This window comes from Salmo salar, chromosome ssa18, assembly GCF_905237065.1.
Source record: "Salmo salar chromosome ssa18, Ssal_v3.1, whole genome shotgun sequence".
Taxonomy (NCBI): Eukaryota; Metazoa; Chordata; class Actinopteri; order Salmoniformes; family Salmonidae; genus Salmo; species Salmo salar.
Genome location: NC_059459.1, coordinates 12,737,560 through 12,756,943, shown reverse-complemented (window position 1 = coordinate 12,756,943; position 19,384 = coordinate 12,737,560). Strand labels below are relative to the sequence as shown.

General features: G+C 43.8%; 2 protein-coding genes across 2 annotated transcripts in view; one reads left to right on the top strand and one right to left on the bottom strand.

Annotated features, from left to right (window-relative positions):
* tjap1 (tight junction associated protein 1 (peripheral)) overlaps positions 1 to 6,582 on the top strand; it is an 84,417-nt gene extending 77,835 nt beyond the window's left edge. Inside the window, 2 exon segments of the mRNA XM_014154086.2 lie at positions 2 to 317; positions 320 to 6,582. Of these exon segments, the coding sequence (XP_014009561.2) occupies positions 2 to 317; positions 320 to 1,041 (1,038 nt within the window). The 3' untranslated portion in view covers positions 1,042 to 6,582.
* A 2,919-nt stretch (positions 6,583 to 9,501) lies between these two features.
* On the bottom strand, positions 9,502 to 18,861 carry lrrc73 (leucine rich repeat containing 73). Its single transcript, XM_014154090.2, has 6 exons — positions 17,767 to 18,861; positions 17,227 to 17,387; positions 16,612 to 16,734; positions 13,851 to 13,951; positions 10,322 to 10,520; positions 9,502 to 9,926 (listed from the first exon to the last, which is right to left on the bottom strand). Exons 1-6 carry the CDS (start codon positions 18,036 to 18,038, stop codon positions 9,856 to 9,858), a joined length of 927 nt encoding a protein of 308 aa, XP_014009565.1. The 5' UTR covers positions 18,039 to 18,861; the 3' UTR covers positions 9,502 to 9,855.
* Positions 18,862 to 19,384: the final 523 nt, after the last annotated feature.

The window sequence follows — 19,384 nt, the reverse complement described above, 5'->3', positions numbered from 1 at the left end:
CCCCCCTCCGCCCCATCCCCTCTACCCCGGCCGCAAGGTGATCGAGTTCTCCTCGGACGACAAGGTGAAGATCCCCAAGAACAGCCCCCTGCCCAACTGCACCTACGCAACGCGCCAGGCCATCTCCCTCAGCCTGGTGCAAAACGACGAGGAGAACGAGCGCCAGCGCACTGTGCCCAACAGCCCCGCTGTGTCGGACGGGGGCTGGCGCTCTGGGGCTTCCTCTTCCTCAGGGGGAAGGGGGCAGCGTGACCCCTGCCGTACACCTACTCAGCTGGACACAGCAGACCCCATTTCCAGTCAGTCCAGCCCCTTCAGCAGCCCCCACAGCCCCCCAGCACCTTCGCCAGCTCAGGCAGCTCTGAGGAGGACCTGCTGGCCAACTGGCAGCGCATGTTTGTGGAGAAGATGGCACCATCCTCTGAGGGCACCCTGGTCAACCGCACTTCCTTCAGCAGCGAGACGGTCAAGGACCTGGAGAGGACCCGGACCAGCAAGCCAGGGGGCGGGGAATCCCACAGGGGGGCACTACGGGGAGCCTACTCTGACGGGGAGGAGGGGTCCTCCACTCGCAGCTGGACTGCTAGCCGAGAGTCCAGCCTGGACACTGACACCAGCAGCATGGCTGACCTCCGCAACAGGAGGGGGCATTACGGAGCAGACTTCTCCACAGAGGAGAGCGAGCAGCTGCTGATGGCCCTGGACAACCAAGACGACGCCAGTGGCGACACCGTGTCAACAACCATCACTGTGGAGACCAGCCTGGCGGAGGCCAAGATGAATGAGTTTGTGGAGGAGACGGGGTCTGTAGGCAGCTCTGCAGAGGAGAGAGACATCCTGCCCCAGGACTTCCCTGTCATAGTACCCAGGGTCCTGGCAGGGCTCGAGGACTACACAGAGAACGCCCCTCCCCTCCCCGGCAACTCCTCCACTTCCACCCCCGGCCGACCCCTGAAGAGCCCAAAGAGGATGGGAGTCCACCACTTGCACCGCAAAGACAGCCTGACCCGGGCACAGGAGCATGGTAACCTGCTGGACTGAGACTAGGGGACTTTTTCCTCTCACTTCATATGTCGTCTGACAGACTAAGTCTTCTCTGCTCTGTGGACGCTTTATCTTACCAGCAAGGAAGGATGATTCGAGTCGACCAACATGCCTACGTGTTGGTCCTACCTTTGTCCGTGCTGCTGTCTCTCATGAGTTTAGTCAGGAAATATGCACATTCTCTAATAACCACATTCAAGAGCTGATTTTTTTTGGAGATATGTGCAATGCCTGCCTGCCAGTTGAACGGCAAAGTTCATGGTGTTCCTTCTCTTGCCACTGTGAGCTGCAAACCCCTCCAGTAGCAGAACAAAGGGTCCTACAGAGGGTTAGTTTTTTCTGTCTCTCAAACACTCCAAACTGTTGCCGGAGGAGAAGGGCGACTCCAGGATATAGCCATACCGTGTCATTTCCTGTGTGTAAACATCCAGCCAGTGTGTTTTCATGGAACAGCCCAGATGGAGCTACGATTCAGCTCATAATTTGAGATGATCGTTGATATGCAGGACTTGAAAACAGACAATATGGATGGAGTCGTTGCCTTCTCCCTCCTTTGTTCTCTTTTGCCCTGAATTTTTGTTTCCTCCCCCCCCCCTAAAGAAATGTTATGTCATGCAGGCATCTGATAACATGTGAACTTTTCCTCCATCGATGAATGGGGGAGAGGATGAGCACTTGCAAGTACATGCTGTTGTCTGGGGTGGATGGTGGACCGGACACCCACACAGACTCTGTGCCTATCCCTCTCTGTCTGAGGGGGTTTGTAATCCCCCAATGCCTAGAGATGATCTGTTCTGATCCCCCTCTGAAGCTCCTGCAGTGTGCACAGGTCTGTTGAGCACCCCTATCTTAAGGGCTCTCTTCTCTGAAATTGGTCCACCACACAACAACTAGGAAGGTCACCCTTGATTCCAGAAATTCTAGGTCTCACTCCAAAATGTATTTTCTAGAAAACTGTATTTTTGTTTTCATAGATTTTTTTTGGGGGGGGGGGATTTTATTTTGTCTTTCTATTATCCTAAGTGTTCACTTTTATTATTTCTTCAATCACTTCTTCATTCAAATAATTTACATTTCGGCCTTTTTATTTTTGTGACCATTTTATGCCACAGGTGTTAACTTAACTATTTATAGAGATATGACAATGATAATCTAGAACAGTCAATGTATTTGTGTTCTCTGAGCTATAGTAACCTACTAGTTGTGTAACGGTACACGTATTTGTACTGAACCGGTTGGTACGGGGACCTGGGTTCGATCCGCACTGTGTACCCAAATGAATACATACATTAAAAAAAAGATATATATATATATATATCTCAAAATTGCAATCAAAATTCTTATCTTAATTTGTGCATTTCAAACCGTTCTTTTGTGAGGCGCAGCCGGGAAGTAGTTCTGTATGGCGAGTGGTGTGGTCGATAAACCAGGAGGGTTCTCCATCGTTTAAATCTCCAGTTTTGGAAAATGTTTGCTTCCTAGTAGATTACAACAGCGATGGACAGGGAGAGTATGTCGCCACTGCTCAACGAGAAGAGCCTATGCAGCTGCCAACATCTCAAACATGTTGATACATTCATGCCAACATCACCCCAGTGTTCCTACCACCGGAGCAAGACGGAAACGCCCCAAAAAATAACAACTTCGTCTCCCCTCTACATTCAAGAAACCCTTCACAGCTGATTCTGACCGGCCAAAGAAACTACAAGAGCGATAGGCATGTTTATAGCCGAGGATATGCGCCCATTTTCGGGTGGTTGAGAAAATTAAGGGGTTTCAGCACCTCGTGAAAGTGCTCGAGCAACGTTACGATCTTCGTAACCCATTTCAGCAAACAGGTAGTTAGTACCCGCTCTATATAAGCAAGCTAAAACCGAAGTTGTCAATGATTTGGCCAATCCACCCTGTGTTGCGCTTACTACAGATTGATGGACCTCCAGGGCTACAGAGCACTACTTATTAAGTGACAGCCCATCACATTACCCCCCGAGTGGCAAATGACAAGTACCGTGCTACAGACAGGCCCCCTTTATGAGAGTCACAGAAGTGTTCATATTTTTCTCTTTGTAAGAAAACCTTATAGCATAGGCCTGTCTATGTCTGAGCCATGTTTACATGTTGATTTCACACGCATATTGCACTTTATTTTAGTGTTGATGAGTAATCGTGTGTTTTCATTTAAGAAAATACAGAAGTGTTATTCCTGATTGTGCTCTCATCAGGTATTATGACTCATGATCATATATGGAATCAGGAATACCAAAACTTTGTGTCTTCTTAAATAAGCAACAATTGATTTCATTTCCCCTCTGTAAAACCGAACCGTGACCCCAAAACGGCAATACGTACCAAACCTTGGGTTTGGTGAACCGTTACACCCCTATAACCTGAAGCTCTGTGTTCAGAGTGCAACTTATGTCATTGTTGTGTGTAAATATTATTTCCATAACTAGATATGGAGATATAACATTTGCTCTATAATTGAAGATCATTTCACTTTTGTTCTGTCATTGGATTTTTGTCATCACTGTATTTTCATTTCAAGAAACAAACAGGCCGGTAGTACTATTGGTAACTCTACTGTACATGGGGTATTACAAAGGAAGACCCATATGGCATGAAAAATGGTGTCAGCATTTTTTCGGAAGAACCAAGACATCCATCTCCAGGCATTTTTGTTGACGTGTTTTTCAAGTATTCATTGGGCTCTGGGTGAAAGTAATTCTCCTTGAAGATGCCTTCAATTCTCTTTGTGTACCACTTCTGTTGGTAACGTATTTGTATCTCATACAGCTACAGTACGTGTCCAGAACATCTAAGTGACAAGGAATAATCGAAGGCGAAAGGTCTGTATGGTGTGACAGCTGGTTGATGATGAGTTTTGGGGTAATTCTACCGTTGACAATATCCTAACCAGGAAAGTATTTTGATTGGTGTATTACTCAGTCTCCATTGTGGGGGTTCACAGAGGATGTCATACTTGTAACTGGATTTGATAAATGGCATGAAGTATGTAACGTTTATTTTCACTGTAGTTACTTTTTCATCCACATGCTTTTATAGGGATCGGGAATATTTATTCATTCATCAAGAGATTATTATTTTTGTGATTTTTATGGATTGACCTTGTGTGTACTTTTTTCTTGTGTTTTTGATTTTTGATTTGTTCCATTATATTCGATTGACTTAGCGTTCTGCATTCAGCCATGTTGAATTTGTGTTCATTTTAATTCCATTTGTTCAGCATCAGACACTCAACTATGTAGCTTTAGTACATAAGGATGATTTACTGACGGAAAAAATACGTTTTATATTTGTTGGCCTTTCTAACAGCTCTTTGATTGTGTGGTTATGAAGTCTATGATACAGTCCTGCTGTTTTATTGATCCTAGATTGACCGCTCACAGTGGGAGCTCTGCAGTTGCATTCGTTATAAGGCAGTAATCCAGGATACATTTGCATGCCTGGTGCAGTGTTCTCAACCCTCAGACATGCTTTTGTGTCCACGTGGTGTCAGTCAGACTCTAATCCGTCTGGTATTATATGTTCATGCCACCGTCTATGGGCTGATGACGGTGTAATATCATTTCAAGTCCATTGGCAGGCAGTGCATGCTGGAACACAGAAACCACCTGAAAAAAAAGATTCCTCCTTGATGTCTCTTGAACCTGCCCTCTCCCTGTACCTGTAGATGTGGGTTTCAGTCCCCCCTAAAATCTCTGTTCTTAGACCAAGAAGTACAAGACATATCATGGAAATGGAAACATTGTTCTGTTTAGTACTGTGCCGCTGCCAGTACTGGGGTCATATTTGAGAGCTGTATTCCCTCCTGAGTGAGATGAGTCCCCATATCCCAGTATAAAAGGCTCTCCACATACTGTATCCAATATGTTGGAAGCTTTCTGTTGCACTCCTGAAACCTGAATAATTCAACTCCATTTTGTTGTGTGACGTGGGACTGAGGGCTCACAAATCCACACAGTTCACGTCACTCCACCCATTTATAGCCTTAAACTTTTTTACATTTTTTTTAATTTTAGCTATTTTATTTTTGCTTACAGTCTGCTTATTGGTCTTTCCATTATGTCTAGATGTGCTGTTAATAGCCCGTCATTAATAGTTGTAACAACCCTTGGCTAAATTATTCATGTTTTATTACACTCAGAAATAGGTCTCTAATACTTCAAAAAGAGAAAGGAGGAATGGTAGTCTGTCATGGTCTTGAAACTGGAAATGTACATTTTTAATATTTAATGGGCTCATCAGATGTGCTGTAGACAAGGTTTTGTGCAAATACAAAAATCGAAATGGGGGGAGGATAAAATGTGCGGGGCTCTAATGTACCCAGCATTATAAATAGGCCTTTACATCTGGTCTCCTGCAACTTTAATGAATCCTCTTTCAAGAATATAATTGAACACATCTCTGTCCGACACATCGCTTCTTTGATCCAAGGTCACCTTCCCCAGGATGCTCCACTCATGTGGCTCTTTTTCAAATTTAGTCTGAAATGTTGAAAAATGTCAGCTTCGTCGCTCCTCTTTTTATCTGATGCGGTGGAATAATCCCTCTGTGACGGTGACCGTTAACAGGTAGTTCACAGTTCTTTTTAAGGTGTAGGTTTTAGTCGGAGCATGACTTAAACAGCCAGTCAGTTGTTCATAGGAGCCTTGTCTCCAATACAATATTTACACAGTGCCAAGGGTTTATTGGATATATTGATATTTGACTAACTGGAGCGTAAAGTATTACATTATGCAATTAGAAAACCCCGGCTCTACATATGAATACAGAAGCAGGTTTTATAGTGTAATCCTACATTCTGAGCTTGGAGTTGCATTTGTGCTCTCTCTCAGCATTCATTTCTGCCAGGTGACAAAGCCAGTCCCTGCCCAAGGGCGGTGTTATTGCAATGAGATGGTTCATGAATACTAATAAAGATGCTGTCTTGTCACATCAATGTATGCATCCATTGCTGTTTATTATTCACCATGTCTCCTTTTATGGAGTTCAGTTGTCAAATGATCCCTTTGACATGAATGAAATACATGTTAAATACTCTCAGATACACATGCCTAATTCAGGACTTTTATTTGGCTGCAGGTGCCATTTAAAATATATGGTGTGCTTATTGGGGATTAATACTGTTATGCCTATAATATGATTCTAGGGTACACACTGCAGTCTGGTACCTGATGTTTTCCATTACGAGGAAACTGTTGGTCCCAACCCCTGTCTACCAGTTAAGAGTGGCAATCACATTTATTTTCTCATACTAAGAAAAGTGTGCTTCGTTGAGTTCTTTGGTTGCATATTATCGCACTCCTGATGCGGTGTCTGTTCATTCATAGCTTTGTAGATTTCCTTTGATTTTGTATGTAAGTGTATGTTTCCATGGTTATGTATCATGTGAATTTTATTTTTTTTCTCAAAAAAATTACTTGGACAGAATTATACACAAGACTGTTAAAACTGAACTCATTTTTTCTGAATTTAACTGATGTATATTTTAAAACAAATTAAATATTTTAAACTTAATTTGTGGTCTGGTTATGTACGAGGGATGTAGCCATCTTTATGTTAAGCAATGTTACCTCAACATTTTTACTTGGTTTGTTCCTTAAGAGGTTAAAGAGCGACTGCCCCTAAAAAGTAACTTCTTGTTTTGAAAACGGCCTATATGGCATCTGAGTCAAACATTCATTCTAGTGACAAAATTGACTACAAAGTGTAAATACGATAATTGATGTTGGTCTCGTACAAAACGGAGATTTGCGAGATAGGGGGGAAAAAATTGGATTTCAATGAATGAAGGGTACTGAAACACTTTTCCTTGGGTTGGGTTGATTTTCATTCCTGCCCCAAGCTGCAGTGCAGCTGCTCGCGACCCTATCGTCATGACCATGGTCAATTTGGTTTGACATGTGATATCCCTATGGGGCTAGTTAGGGACCATCAGTAAATTACACAATGTACATGGGACCATCCTTTAAAATGTCCGTAGACTGGTTAGCTGACAACGATGCTCACGCTTCAATGGGGCAGACGTCTGTGTGTTGTGACTAGATATCCAGCAACAATGAAAAGAAGCTGCAATGTGGGGAATCGTAGGTGGCTCGTTTAAGCTAGTTTTTATTACCATGTAGTTGAGGTGTTTTGTCACGTCAATGCTAATATGGTTAACATTTGCTAGCTAGCTAACCAACAACTGCATGAGACAAGTCCTCATTGTGCAAATGTATTTTGTTTTCAATAAACATTGGAGACTAAGTATCGTTTACATGTTAACCATCCAAGCCAACCCTGTCTGTTTTGCCCCACAGTTCCACACGCATTGGTTTTGTTGCTAAACAACCAACCCACCTATAGCCCCCCGAACTTCGACTTAACCTCAAACCAACTATAAATTGTAGAAATTCATATACAAATATTAAGTATTTATTGAGACAACTAAAAGATGTGCAACATTAAGTGTCCCATTTACATTGTGTAATTTTTTGGTCCCTAACTAGCCCCAGAGATGGGCTATTTGATGTCAAACAAGCTGCATTTCTTAATGAACGAGCCGAAAAACGAGGCTAAACCAGAAAGTTCAGCTCCGTTTTAAACATTCAGCCACATTTACCTTGGAAGATTAGAACAGTAGCTCTTACCTAAGGGTTCCCCCTACTGATATGACTCATCCTGGACTTGCAGTTAAGGATCACTTTTAAAATGTTAGTCCAGCTCGAGTTTTCCCCTCCAATGATTAACTGATATGAATACAAACAAAAGCCTAAATACTTTACCCTCCTGTTATACATTTGTGAATGATTTAATGTATTCATTTGGTGGACACTTAACAAAATTGACAATCATTAAAAATACTAAACGAAAGTACTTGTATATGAGGTATGCACAATTCCTTTTCAATATCACACCATCCAATGTTCTCACAATAGTAAAACCTAGGAAATTGGAGCTCCAGCGAAAGATCCAGTTGCAGCTCAGATTAGATGTTCATGGCTGAAATGCCTTCATTGCCTGAGAAAGGGGACGGCGATTCAACAAAAAAAAGGAACCCTACCGGTAATTGAATTAGATGCCGGCATTAGAGATTCTCCACGTCATCGGATTGCATAGCAGACGAGATGTTATCATTGCCAGCAATGCAGCGTTCGTTTGGCATGGTCCAGCAGTGAACCAGCCTGCCTCCCTGTGGGCATTCCGTTCTCCTCTGTGGCATCCAATGATGACTGCAACAGGGTCAGCAATCTGCTTATGAAAAGTGTAAGTAGCCTACTTACAGTTGCCATCACAAGGATATAATTAACATTCATTTAATCAACATTGAAACTAATGACTATGCCCTAAACTATTGTATCATGCCACTAGGTGTTGGGCTCTCAAAGCATATATCCAGCAAGGGGTTCAAGTGTAACAGGAGTAGATACTGAAAAACAGGCCTCTGTTGTCCCTGTCACTTAGCAACTCGGGAGATTGATCACATATCCATCCCTGGTTCCACTCATTATTTAGCTGTCCTATGGGAATGGAGCACTGAAAGGGGGTAACACAGTAAATGTCTGTTTTCATTTATGCACCCCAACATCAGAAACCTGCCTCACTGGATTACTCAGATCAGTGAGAGATAAGATTATGGTCTCCTTGGAAACTGATTACCAACGAAACTGAATGTGAATTGTAGGAGTGATTGGTTTACGCTTACAGTACATGAGAATGTGCTGGTCCGGAATGGGCATTGAAAGTAATTCCCGCTCTCTATTTTTCGTTCTGTGACATGTCATGCAGAGATTTTGTATCTAAGACTTTGTGCCTTTAACGTTGGCTTGTTGTACCCTCAATCCACAACATCACAAAGAAAGAGGCGTTAAGACGAGGTTAGAAAGAATGTCCTATAGAATGTCACAATATGGATAACGTTGAGGTTAGTACTCTGTCCATAACATCCCTAAGCACACTGGAGAGAGGCGTTTAAAATGTATTGATGTGGAGGTTTGCAAAAGATCTAGGCCAGTTAGAAATTCATTTAGGCACAAAGGCCTCAAACAAGGGGATTTGATGGGGATAATGTCTTTCCTCCATAGTAATCAGCTTTGACTGGCGGTTGTGGGGGATGGTGGTGGTGGGGGTAGGGCTCACTGTATACAGGGATGATGAAACAACACTGCTGCATTGTCATAGTGTGACACTGAATTACCACATGCTCGTTACATTCAATTCAGATCATTTTGTATGTGACGTTTAAGTGCTGACCCCAGGAACATCCTGTTATTAGGGCTATTACTACAATTTCAAAATAATGTCCATATGAAGCATTGGTATACCATTTAGTGGAGAGAAAAGTACATTAAGATCAAAGGAAACCCGTGTTCAGTGAGCTATTGTACAGTATTATACAGGAATTGCATTAATAAGTAAGCTATTCCAATCAGGAAACACGAGAATCCAAACGTCTTTAAGAAGATGTAAACAGATTTATTCTGACATCAGACCATCACAACAATCATATATAGTCGATCTATCATATCAGAGCATACAGACTTGTATTGGTTACATAACCTTCAAAATCGGAACTATAAATAGACTGTGCATGTTTAAAATAAATAATTCACTATTGCCTATAAGTCACTTGGTGTGGGTTAAGGATTTTGTGCCTGCTCCAAAATGTGTTCTGTTATGTAAAAGTGCTACAGGTCATGCAAAAAGTGTAATTGGTTGCAGGCTACTAGGTGATCTTAAACGCAATTATGTGCAGACTAGCAAAAGGAAAAGGGGTAAAAACAAAAAAAAGGTAGGAAGGCTGTGGAATCACATCTCAGTCTCAGCTAGTAGGCTCTCGCCTAGACCTGACGTCAGCAGGACCCTCTGGGGGTGGGAGTCTGCAAGGGGCAGAGACAATGGAAACGGGTTTAGGACTTCTATAACTCCACAGCTAGCCTGGTCGCCACATCTGTAGGGTGCTTTAGCCTTAGACGGAAAGACAATGAACAAGTTGGCCAAAGCACAAACAGATCTGACTACCAGTCTACTCTAAAGCACTCAGGAAACAGGAACAGGCCTCATTCTTCAGCAAATGGGTTAGTTAGTTAGTAGGGTTATTTCTTTTAGGTCATCACTTATACCGACGTTTCGGGTTTATAGCAGCTTATTATAGAAAATGATTTATTTTGAATCTGCAAGACTCCAGAACAGAACACCTCAGTGGAACTGTCTAGACGATGACTAAGAAGGGACAGGGAAGGAGAGTGTTTTGGTTGGCCAGGTCAGCCCTTACTACTGTGGGGGACCCAGGTGGTTTTCTCCCTGGTGGGGATGCCAGCGCTGCATCGTGCCTCGCTCTCTTTGTCGTCGTCCTCCTCTCCCTCGGAGAGCAGGTCTGAGATCTGCTGCTGCAGCTCGGGGTTGATGGCGTTCTCAGCCAGGACCAGCACGCGCAGACAGGTGGGGTAGTTCTCCACCATGTCCAGGAATACCTGAGGGCACAGGGGAGGGAGACTGTCATGGAGCACTGATAGGTTACAGTAGGGGTTGATAAGAGGACTTTGTAGGTAGAGTTCTGCATGCCAGTGGGGATTTTTATTCTAGGCTGTGAACTTACATTTACACTGAACAAAAATTTAAAAAACGCAACGTAAAGTGTTTGTCACAATTTTCTTTAGCTGAAACAGACCCCAGAAATGTTCCGGACGTACAAAAAGCTTGTTTCTCTCAAATATTGTGCACAAATTTGTTTACGTCACTGTTAGTGAGCGTTAATCCATCCACCTGACAGATGTGGCATATCAAGAAGCGGATTAAACAGCATGATCATTACACAGGTGCACCTTGTGCTGGGGACGAAAGGCCACTAAAATGTGCAGTTGTCACACAACACAATGCCAAAGAAGTTTCAAGCTGAGGGAGCATGCAATTGGCATGCTGACTGCAGAAATGTAGAGCTGTTGCCAGAGAACTGAAATGTTAATTTCTCTACCATAAGCCTCCAACGTCGTTTTAGAGAATTTCGCAGTACGTCCAACCCGGCTTGCAACCTCAGACCACGTGTAAGAGCGTCTGCTAAATGACTAAATGTAAAATGTGTGGGTGAGCGGTTTGCTGATGTCAACGTTGTGAACAGAGTGCCCAATGGTGGCTTTGGGGTTATGGTATTGGCAGCCATAAGCTACAGACAAACACAATTGCATTTTATCGTTGGCAATTTCAATGCACAGAGATACCATGACAAGATCCTGAGGCCCATTGTTGTGCAATTCATCTGACGTCACCATCTCATGTTTCAGCATGATAATGCACGGCTCCATGTCGAAAAGGTCCCAGTTCTTCCATGGCCTGCATACTCAGACATATCACCCATTGAGCATGTTTGGGATGCTCTGGATCGACGTGTACGACAGCGTGTTCCAGTTCCCGCGAATATCCAGCAACTTCACACAGCCATTGAAGAAGAGTGGGACAACATTCCACAGCCTGATCAACTATGCGAAGGAGATGTGTTTCACTGCATGAGGCAAATGGTGGTCACAGCAGATACTGACTGGTTTTCTGATCCACTCCCTACCTTTTCTTTAAAGGTATCTGTGACCAACAGATGAATATCTGCATTCCCATGTAAAATCCATAGATTAGGGCCAAATTAACTTATTTACATGTCCTTAAATGAACTCTAACTCAGTAAAATCTTTGAAATTGTTGCATGTTGCGATTATTTTGTGTTTTTTTTTTTCTTCTTGAATTACTTGAGCACGTAACAAATCACTTCAATGTCAAAACGTGTATTTTTGTTTGCTCAGATAGATTTCAGATTTATAGTATTCGTCTCAAAAGCAGTGACATTTCTTCTTAGTGTGAAGTGCATGTGAAGGCTAGTCTCTATAAATCAGTCATCTTTAGACTGGAGAGAGACATAGTAGCTAGAAAACAAATTGAAAGTCTGAAATTGATAAATTGTCCATAAGCCTTGAGCACTTCATTTGCACTTGCCGGGCCACAGCTGGCGACGTGTTTTGTGAGAAAAGAGTATCGGAGTGTGGTAAGCACATCTTCACAGCAAATTAGACTCAGGGTTATGGGTCAATACCAGTGAGTGTGGGAGGGAGACTAAGAAGGAGCTGCCTGTCTAGATGAAGTTTACCTCGATCAAAGACTGAGGAGGCCTCGTTGCCACCAGACAGTGACTTTGGTATGCTAGCCCAAGGCTCTGTTCAGCACTCCCACCCTTTGTTGTTCCACACTCATATGCATGCACATGAAAGCCCCTTCATCTCCTAAGAAAACGGACTGACTTTGAAATTAGACCATGAGAGGAACAGGGCTTTGCTATGATTACAGTTAAATTGGGAGATTTGATATACAGCAGCCCCACCTAGTGGATATAACTATAAAATCAATTTACAAATCTACAGAATAGGTGGGATTGAAAAAGAACAATGTTACATTCACATTAAAGGTCATCAAATATAATGGAACCACAAGGGATGTGAAAAGCTACCTCCATAACATTAATAAACATAAAATGTTATTTTTCAATTGATGATTGGCATTAGTAATGCTGGAAATGGGCACCACATTTTGAGAAGAGGCATGGAAGTTAAACGGCCACACCAGTAGAAATCCACTTTTTCGAGCTGAAAGATGATGGCCAGAGCTTACCCATGATGTTGCACAACGATTTAGGTCAAGTCATCGTTTTAGTCAAAGTATGATATTTGGGCTTGAAGTGACAAATCCGAACTGCTCACTTGGTGCAAATCCATGTGAATGCGGTGTCTTTTCCAATGATATGAAATACACATTTTCACACGACAAGGCGACAGGTAGCCTAGCGGTTGAGAGCGTTAGGCCAGTAACCGAAAGGTCCCTGGTTCAAATCCCCTATCCGACTAGCTGAAAAATCTGTCAATGTGCCCTTGATTATGCCACTGACCTCTAATTGCTCCTGTAAGTCACTCTGGATAAGAGTGTCTGCTAAATTACTAAAATGTTTTGATTTAGGGGTGGCGGCTTTAAATCATAATGAAACTATGCTGAACAAAAATAACAATTTTACTGAGTTACAGTTCATATGGAAATCAATGAATTGAAAAATCCATTAGGCCCTAATGATTTTACAACCTGGACAGGGGTGCAGCCCTGGGACGGCATAGGCCCAGCCAATCAGAATGAGATTTTCCAAACAAAAGGCCTTTATTACAGACAGAAATACTCATCAGTTTCATCAACTGTTCGGGGGGCTGGTCTCTGACAATCAGGTGAAGGTGAAGAAGCCGGATGTGGAGGTCCTGGGCTGGCGTGATTACACCTGGTCTACAGTTGTGAGGCAGGTTGGACGTACTGCCAAATTCTCTAAAACGACATTGGAGGCAGCTTATGGTAGAGAAATGAATATTAAATTATCTGGCAACAGCTCTGGTGGACATTCCTATAGTCAGCATGCCAATTGCACGCTACCTCAAAACTTGAGACATCTGTAGCGTTGTGTGACAAAACTGCACATTTTAGAGTGGCCTTTTATTGCCCCCAGCACAAGGTGCACCTATGTAATGATCATGCTGTTAAATCAGCTTCTTGATATGGCACACCTGTCAGGTGGATGGATTATCTTGGCAGGAGAAGCGCTCACCAACAGCGACCTAAGCACATTTGTGCACAACATTTGAGAGAAATGAGCTTATACTTTACATGTTGCTTTTATATTTTTGTTCAGTAGTCATCAGATTTCTTCTCACTTTCTTTGTAATGTTTTTCCACACACTCAGTGGTGCAGATGACTATGCTCTAGTGATGATGTTGGTGACACTACAGACCTGTGCTGACTGGTTTGTGAGTCCTGTTCCCTCCAGATCTAACACCTCCAGAGTTCTGCTGGACGCCACAGCCACTGCTAGCATACCAGCAATCTGGTCCCCTGGAATCCCAACACAGCCAAAACATCAGTGAATTCAGAAGGTGAGTTTGTCATTTCAGCATTACAGAAAGATGATTGGTGCCATTGACTCAGAACAACAGATTAGGACCACACACACATTAGTATTTGCATAAACAGTTCATTTATTCCGACAGCATAAAGCTGATATACAGTTAATTAGGTACACCACGTTCATAAAAATGATTCGCTCCTACAGAAAGTAGGTCATGTGGCCGTGGCTTGCTATATAAAGCAGGCAGACAGGCATCCGGTTACTGTACGATTGAACGTTAGAATGGGCAAAACGAGTGACCTAAGCAACTTTTAGCGTGGTATGATCGTGGGTGCCAGACGCGCCGGTTCCAGTATCTCAGAAATGGCCTGCCTCCTGGATTTTTGACCCACGACCGTGTCTAGGGTTTAGAGAAAGGTGCGACAAACAAAAACAGCTTGTTGATGAGAGAGGTCGAATGATGAGCGAGGTCGAATGAGAATGGTAAGAATCATGCAAGCTAACAGGCAGTCCACAAATAGGCACACAGCGGTGTGCAGAACGGCATCTCAGGCCTCCCGAGTGGCGCAGCGGTCTAAGGCACTGCATCGCAGTGTTAGAGGCGTCACTACAGACCCGGGTTCAATCCCAGGCTGTGTCGCAGCCGGGGGAGACCCAATTGGCTCAGCGTCGTTCAGGTTAGGGGAGGGTTTGGTCGGCCGGGATGTCCTCGCCCCATCGCTCTCCTTGTGGCGGGCCGGGCACCCGCACGCTGACTTCAGTTGCCAGGTGTACGGTGTTTCCTCCGACACATTGGTGCGGCTGGCATCCGGGTTAAGCGAGCAGTGTGTCAAGAAGCAGTGCGGCTTGGGAGGTTTGTGTTTTGGAAGAAGCATGGCTTTCGACCTTCGCCTCTCCCGATTTACGTACGGGCGTTGCAGCGATGGGACAACACTGTAACTACCAATTGGATATCACAAAATTGAGGAGAAAAGAGGGTCAAGAAAATTGACAGCATCTCAGAACGCACAACTCATCGGTCCTTGTCACGGATGGGCTATTACAGCAGACGACCACACCGGGTTCCACTCCTATTCACTGGGCACGCAATCACCAACACTGGACAATTGAGGAGTGGAAAAACATTGCCTGGTCCGACGAATCCCAGTTCCTGTTGCGTCATGCTGATGGCAGAGTCAGGATTTGACATAAGCAGCATGAGTCCATGGACCCATCCTGCCTGGTGTCAACGGTACAGGCCAATGGTGTGGAGAATGTTTTCCTGGCACACGTTAGGTCCCTTGATACCAACTGAGCAACATTTGAACGCCAAAGCGTATCTGAACATTGTTGCTGACCAGGTGCATCCCTTCATGGCTACAGGGGGGTCCGACCCAGTACTAGTACTAGATGGGTGTACCTAATAAATATGTTTCGGCTTTCACCTTCATCAGGCGTATGCACATCTTTTCAACAGTATAAGTATTGTGACCTTAACCCAGCACCTAGCGACCTCAAGGGGTTTAGATTTATTGTCTTTATTTAACTAGGCAAGTCTTAAAATAAATCTTATTTTACAATGACAGACTACCCCGGCCAAACCCCCCCTAACCCGGACGACACTGGGCCAAATGTGCGCCGCCCTATGGGACTCCCGATCACGGCCGGTTGTGATACAGCCCGTGACCAAACCAGGGTCTGTAGTGACGCCTCTAGCACTGAGATGCACTGCCTTAGACTGCTGTGCCACTCGGGAGCCCAAACAAGTCCCAGTTGGGGCTACCCACAGTGTTCACTACATTGGTGTCAGAAGTGGGATAGCGCCCGTGAGGCCATTGGAGGGGCAGTTCACACGAGGGACTTGCTATAGTGTAACCACCTTAATCCAACACCTAGTGACCTCGTCAAGGGATTCAGATCTCTTGGCGTAACAGCTAAGGTGTTGGGCTGACAGTCACTGAACCCAGGTTTGAGTCCTGGTCTGGGCTACCCCTACAATTTGCTACAGCATTTCCTAGCCACCGTGCTTCTACACCTGCATTGCTTGCTGTTTGGGGTTTCAAGCTGGGTTTCTGTACAGCACTTTGACATCAGCTGATGCAAGAAGGGCTTTATAAATAAACTTGATTGATTTTGATGTGCCAGTCATTAGGAGTGTCATTGATCTCCATAATTCAGATGGATGAAATGGAACCCAAATGTTATACCCTGTATAACCCAAAATGACCATAGCCCTATAATTGTGTATCAAGTAGGCCTATGCCCTCTAAAATGTAACCTTAAGTTAACTTGGGACATTATATTCTTCAGATGACCTCCTTTCCTATTTATCTTTCTCTCTAGTGCAGCCAGGTGGTTGTCATGGAGATAACAAATATTATTGGGTAATGCAGGAGGCAACTGGCCCATAAAATGGACATCATCGGCAACTCAAGAGTGCTTCACCTCTGAAACGGGCCCATTACGCATGATGACACATTGTTGTTCCAACACTTGAAGTTCACAATAGTTAATATTGATTAAGTATTTTTATGGCAACACTTTGGGTTAGGTGCAATATTCCTTTAAAATGTTAAGAACTTGATTCCATAGAAGCGGATTCCATATAAAGAAATTCACTGATATAAAGTACAGTAATTGGTTTTGTGTCCTCGTGATTGGTTCTTACCCAGGGGGTTGTAGTCCAGGTTGAGGACTCGGAGCTGGGAGCTGTGGGCTACAGCGATGGCCAAGCGGGCCCAGCCCTTTGTGGTGATGCTGGGGTTTGCACTCAGAGTCAGCTCCCTAAGACCTGTGGGACAGGCAGTCTATCACCATCAAATGACCAACTAGCTATAGCCAGAGCCGAATATAGCCATATATTAAAGGCTCTGACTAGCTAGTGTGTGTTTTCTCCATTATCATGGCAAATGTGTCTAATTGTAAACATGATGCCTTCATAAAGCCCTTTATACGGCCTATAAAGATGCTTCAGAAATCACTCATGAGCGAATATCATGCTACATATAGGATGAAAAAAGATAATTGTGACAGAGCTATGTAGTGTTAATAACAACTTTATGAATGCTCTATAAAGCCTATAGAAGTTGCAATTTGTCTGGCCTGTATTTTCTATACTAAAATCTGTGTTTAACTCTCTGCTTCCATTTTCCCTACACACACATTAACAAGAGAGGACCTCTACACTAGCCTACTGTTTCCAGGGCCCAGTCCCTCAGCCGGCCGAGCAGGTTCAAAGTCCGATACCTCCAGTAAAAGTGAGGGCAGTGTTGCATGGCTCTACCTGATTTGGCCCCGTCTGGAGGCAGCATGCCACAGATTAGCCGCAGTGCCTCGTCCCCCAGCATACAGTCCCCCAGGTCCAGAGACACCAGTAAAGGGTGAGTGGAAAGAGCAGTGTTAAGTGTGACCAATCCTGCATCCAGGAGGGGGCTTCCATGGAGACTGTGGCATATGAGAAATGGGAGGAAAGAAAGAGGGAAAAAATGCAAAATATCATTCAGTATAAAAGTGCCAGTGAAGACCATCCAATTCATTCACTCCTGTTTACACATATAGCCTAATGCAGAGCACCGCTTTCAAGCTACATAAAGCATCAACTTGACATAGACTTGAGTTCATGCTCATTCTCGTGGTAATTAGGGTCCAGTCCCCCATGTGATGCCATGGCGAAAACACGCAGCGGCTCTTAATGGATCCCAAATTGAGGGACCCATGCTGATTACAGTGAGTGAATAGACAGCAGCCGTATCATTATCAACCACTAAGACCAATCAATCATTCAATCAGACAGACAACTTATTAATTGTGACCTACTACTTACAAAAGGGTCTGGATCGATCTGTTGGTTTTGAGTGCATCGGCGAGATGCTTGGTTCGGTTGATGGTGGAGACCACACCGAGGTTCAGGTTGAGTTGCGCCAGTGAGTGGGACTCCGTCACTCCGCGACACACCCGTCCGAAGTCTCGGTCTGAAAGCTGACATCCCCTGATAGACAAAAGCCTCACACTGTTCTCTTTCAGGCTTTCACAAATATCCTTGATCTCAGCTCCCGACAGTGCCTCTCCTGTTATTTGAATAGAACCTGGTAGCATTTTGGTAAATGTTTGTCTACTAGGCCTACATTACATTCAAGGTTTGTGCCCAGCAGAGATGGACATGCATAATAGGCATACAATTATCCAACGTCGGTAAGCTGTTAAATTACATTTCAAAGTCAATAGGCTATTTACGATATCCGATATTTGCAAGGCTGTCTGTATTGTAGCTGGTTTAATTGAGCATGTGTTATTAGGCTATGCATAGGAAAAGAGTACACGAGGTAGGTGTTCTGAAGTTAAATCGTTCCTAAACCACCATGCGCCGTTTCAAGCGCTGACATAACCTCCTGCTACAACGTAGCTCGCTAAACCCTTAGCGATTCTTCTTACACAGGCCATGAATGGATACATTCGTCGATACATATTAGCCAGGCTCCAATACAATCGAATGTCGTGCAGTTTCCCAGGTCCTCATGCAGAACAAACGGGTTGCATTCCAGTCATGTTTTGAGCTTGGCACTGAAGCAAAGGCGATCGTTTGTTTGCCCCTTTTGCAGCAGGTATCGGTTACTATGGACACCCTCTTCTCAATGTCATCAGAAACATCTTTGCAATCAGTCCTTTTCTGACTGTCACATGTTGCTCTCTAATTATTTTACTAATGCTCGTTTTCCTCAGTCGTCAAGGGCGCGTGCAGCCTCCTCAAAGAATATGTATGGCTACAGACCTCGGGAAATATTGCTGGTCTGAGAAAAAAAAAAATGCAAGTCGAGGGCGAATATATATATAGCTGTGGTCTCAGTACAGAGTAGGTTATTGCTATTGATCACATGCAGTGCTGGCGTTGGTCTGACCGGGGCTGTGCTGGTCTAGCCCTGCCCAAATACATCACCTGACCTGTCTATACCACACCCATAGATAGATAGCCCTTGGCCTTTACATTTTTTCCCCTCAAATTAATGTAAGTGCATAATGTAACATGATCACCAAATAGATAGACCTGTTATATAACTATTCCCTATAAAAACGTTTTGATTTAAAAAGCATCATAATCAACAGGCCTAGAATAAACTGGCATGAGAACCTTAACCTTTCCATTGCACTGTTCTCTGGGTCAAACACACTATTATGGAAGCTCGTTCCCGCCACCTAAACAGTAAAATCTGACTAAGAGTTATGAGATAGTAAGTCATTATTATGAGATAGTAAATTGTTAATTATTAGATAGTAAGACATTGTTATGAGATATGTTTAGGCTATCTGTATCACATGAATCACGTATGTGTGTGCGTGCAAGGAGAGAGTTTGTTGATATTGTTCTATATTAATGTTTGAGAGTTTTGTTGATGTGAGTTGGTGCCTGTTTGATGACATCTGGTTGACATCAGATTTAATTAATT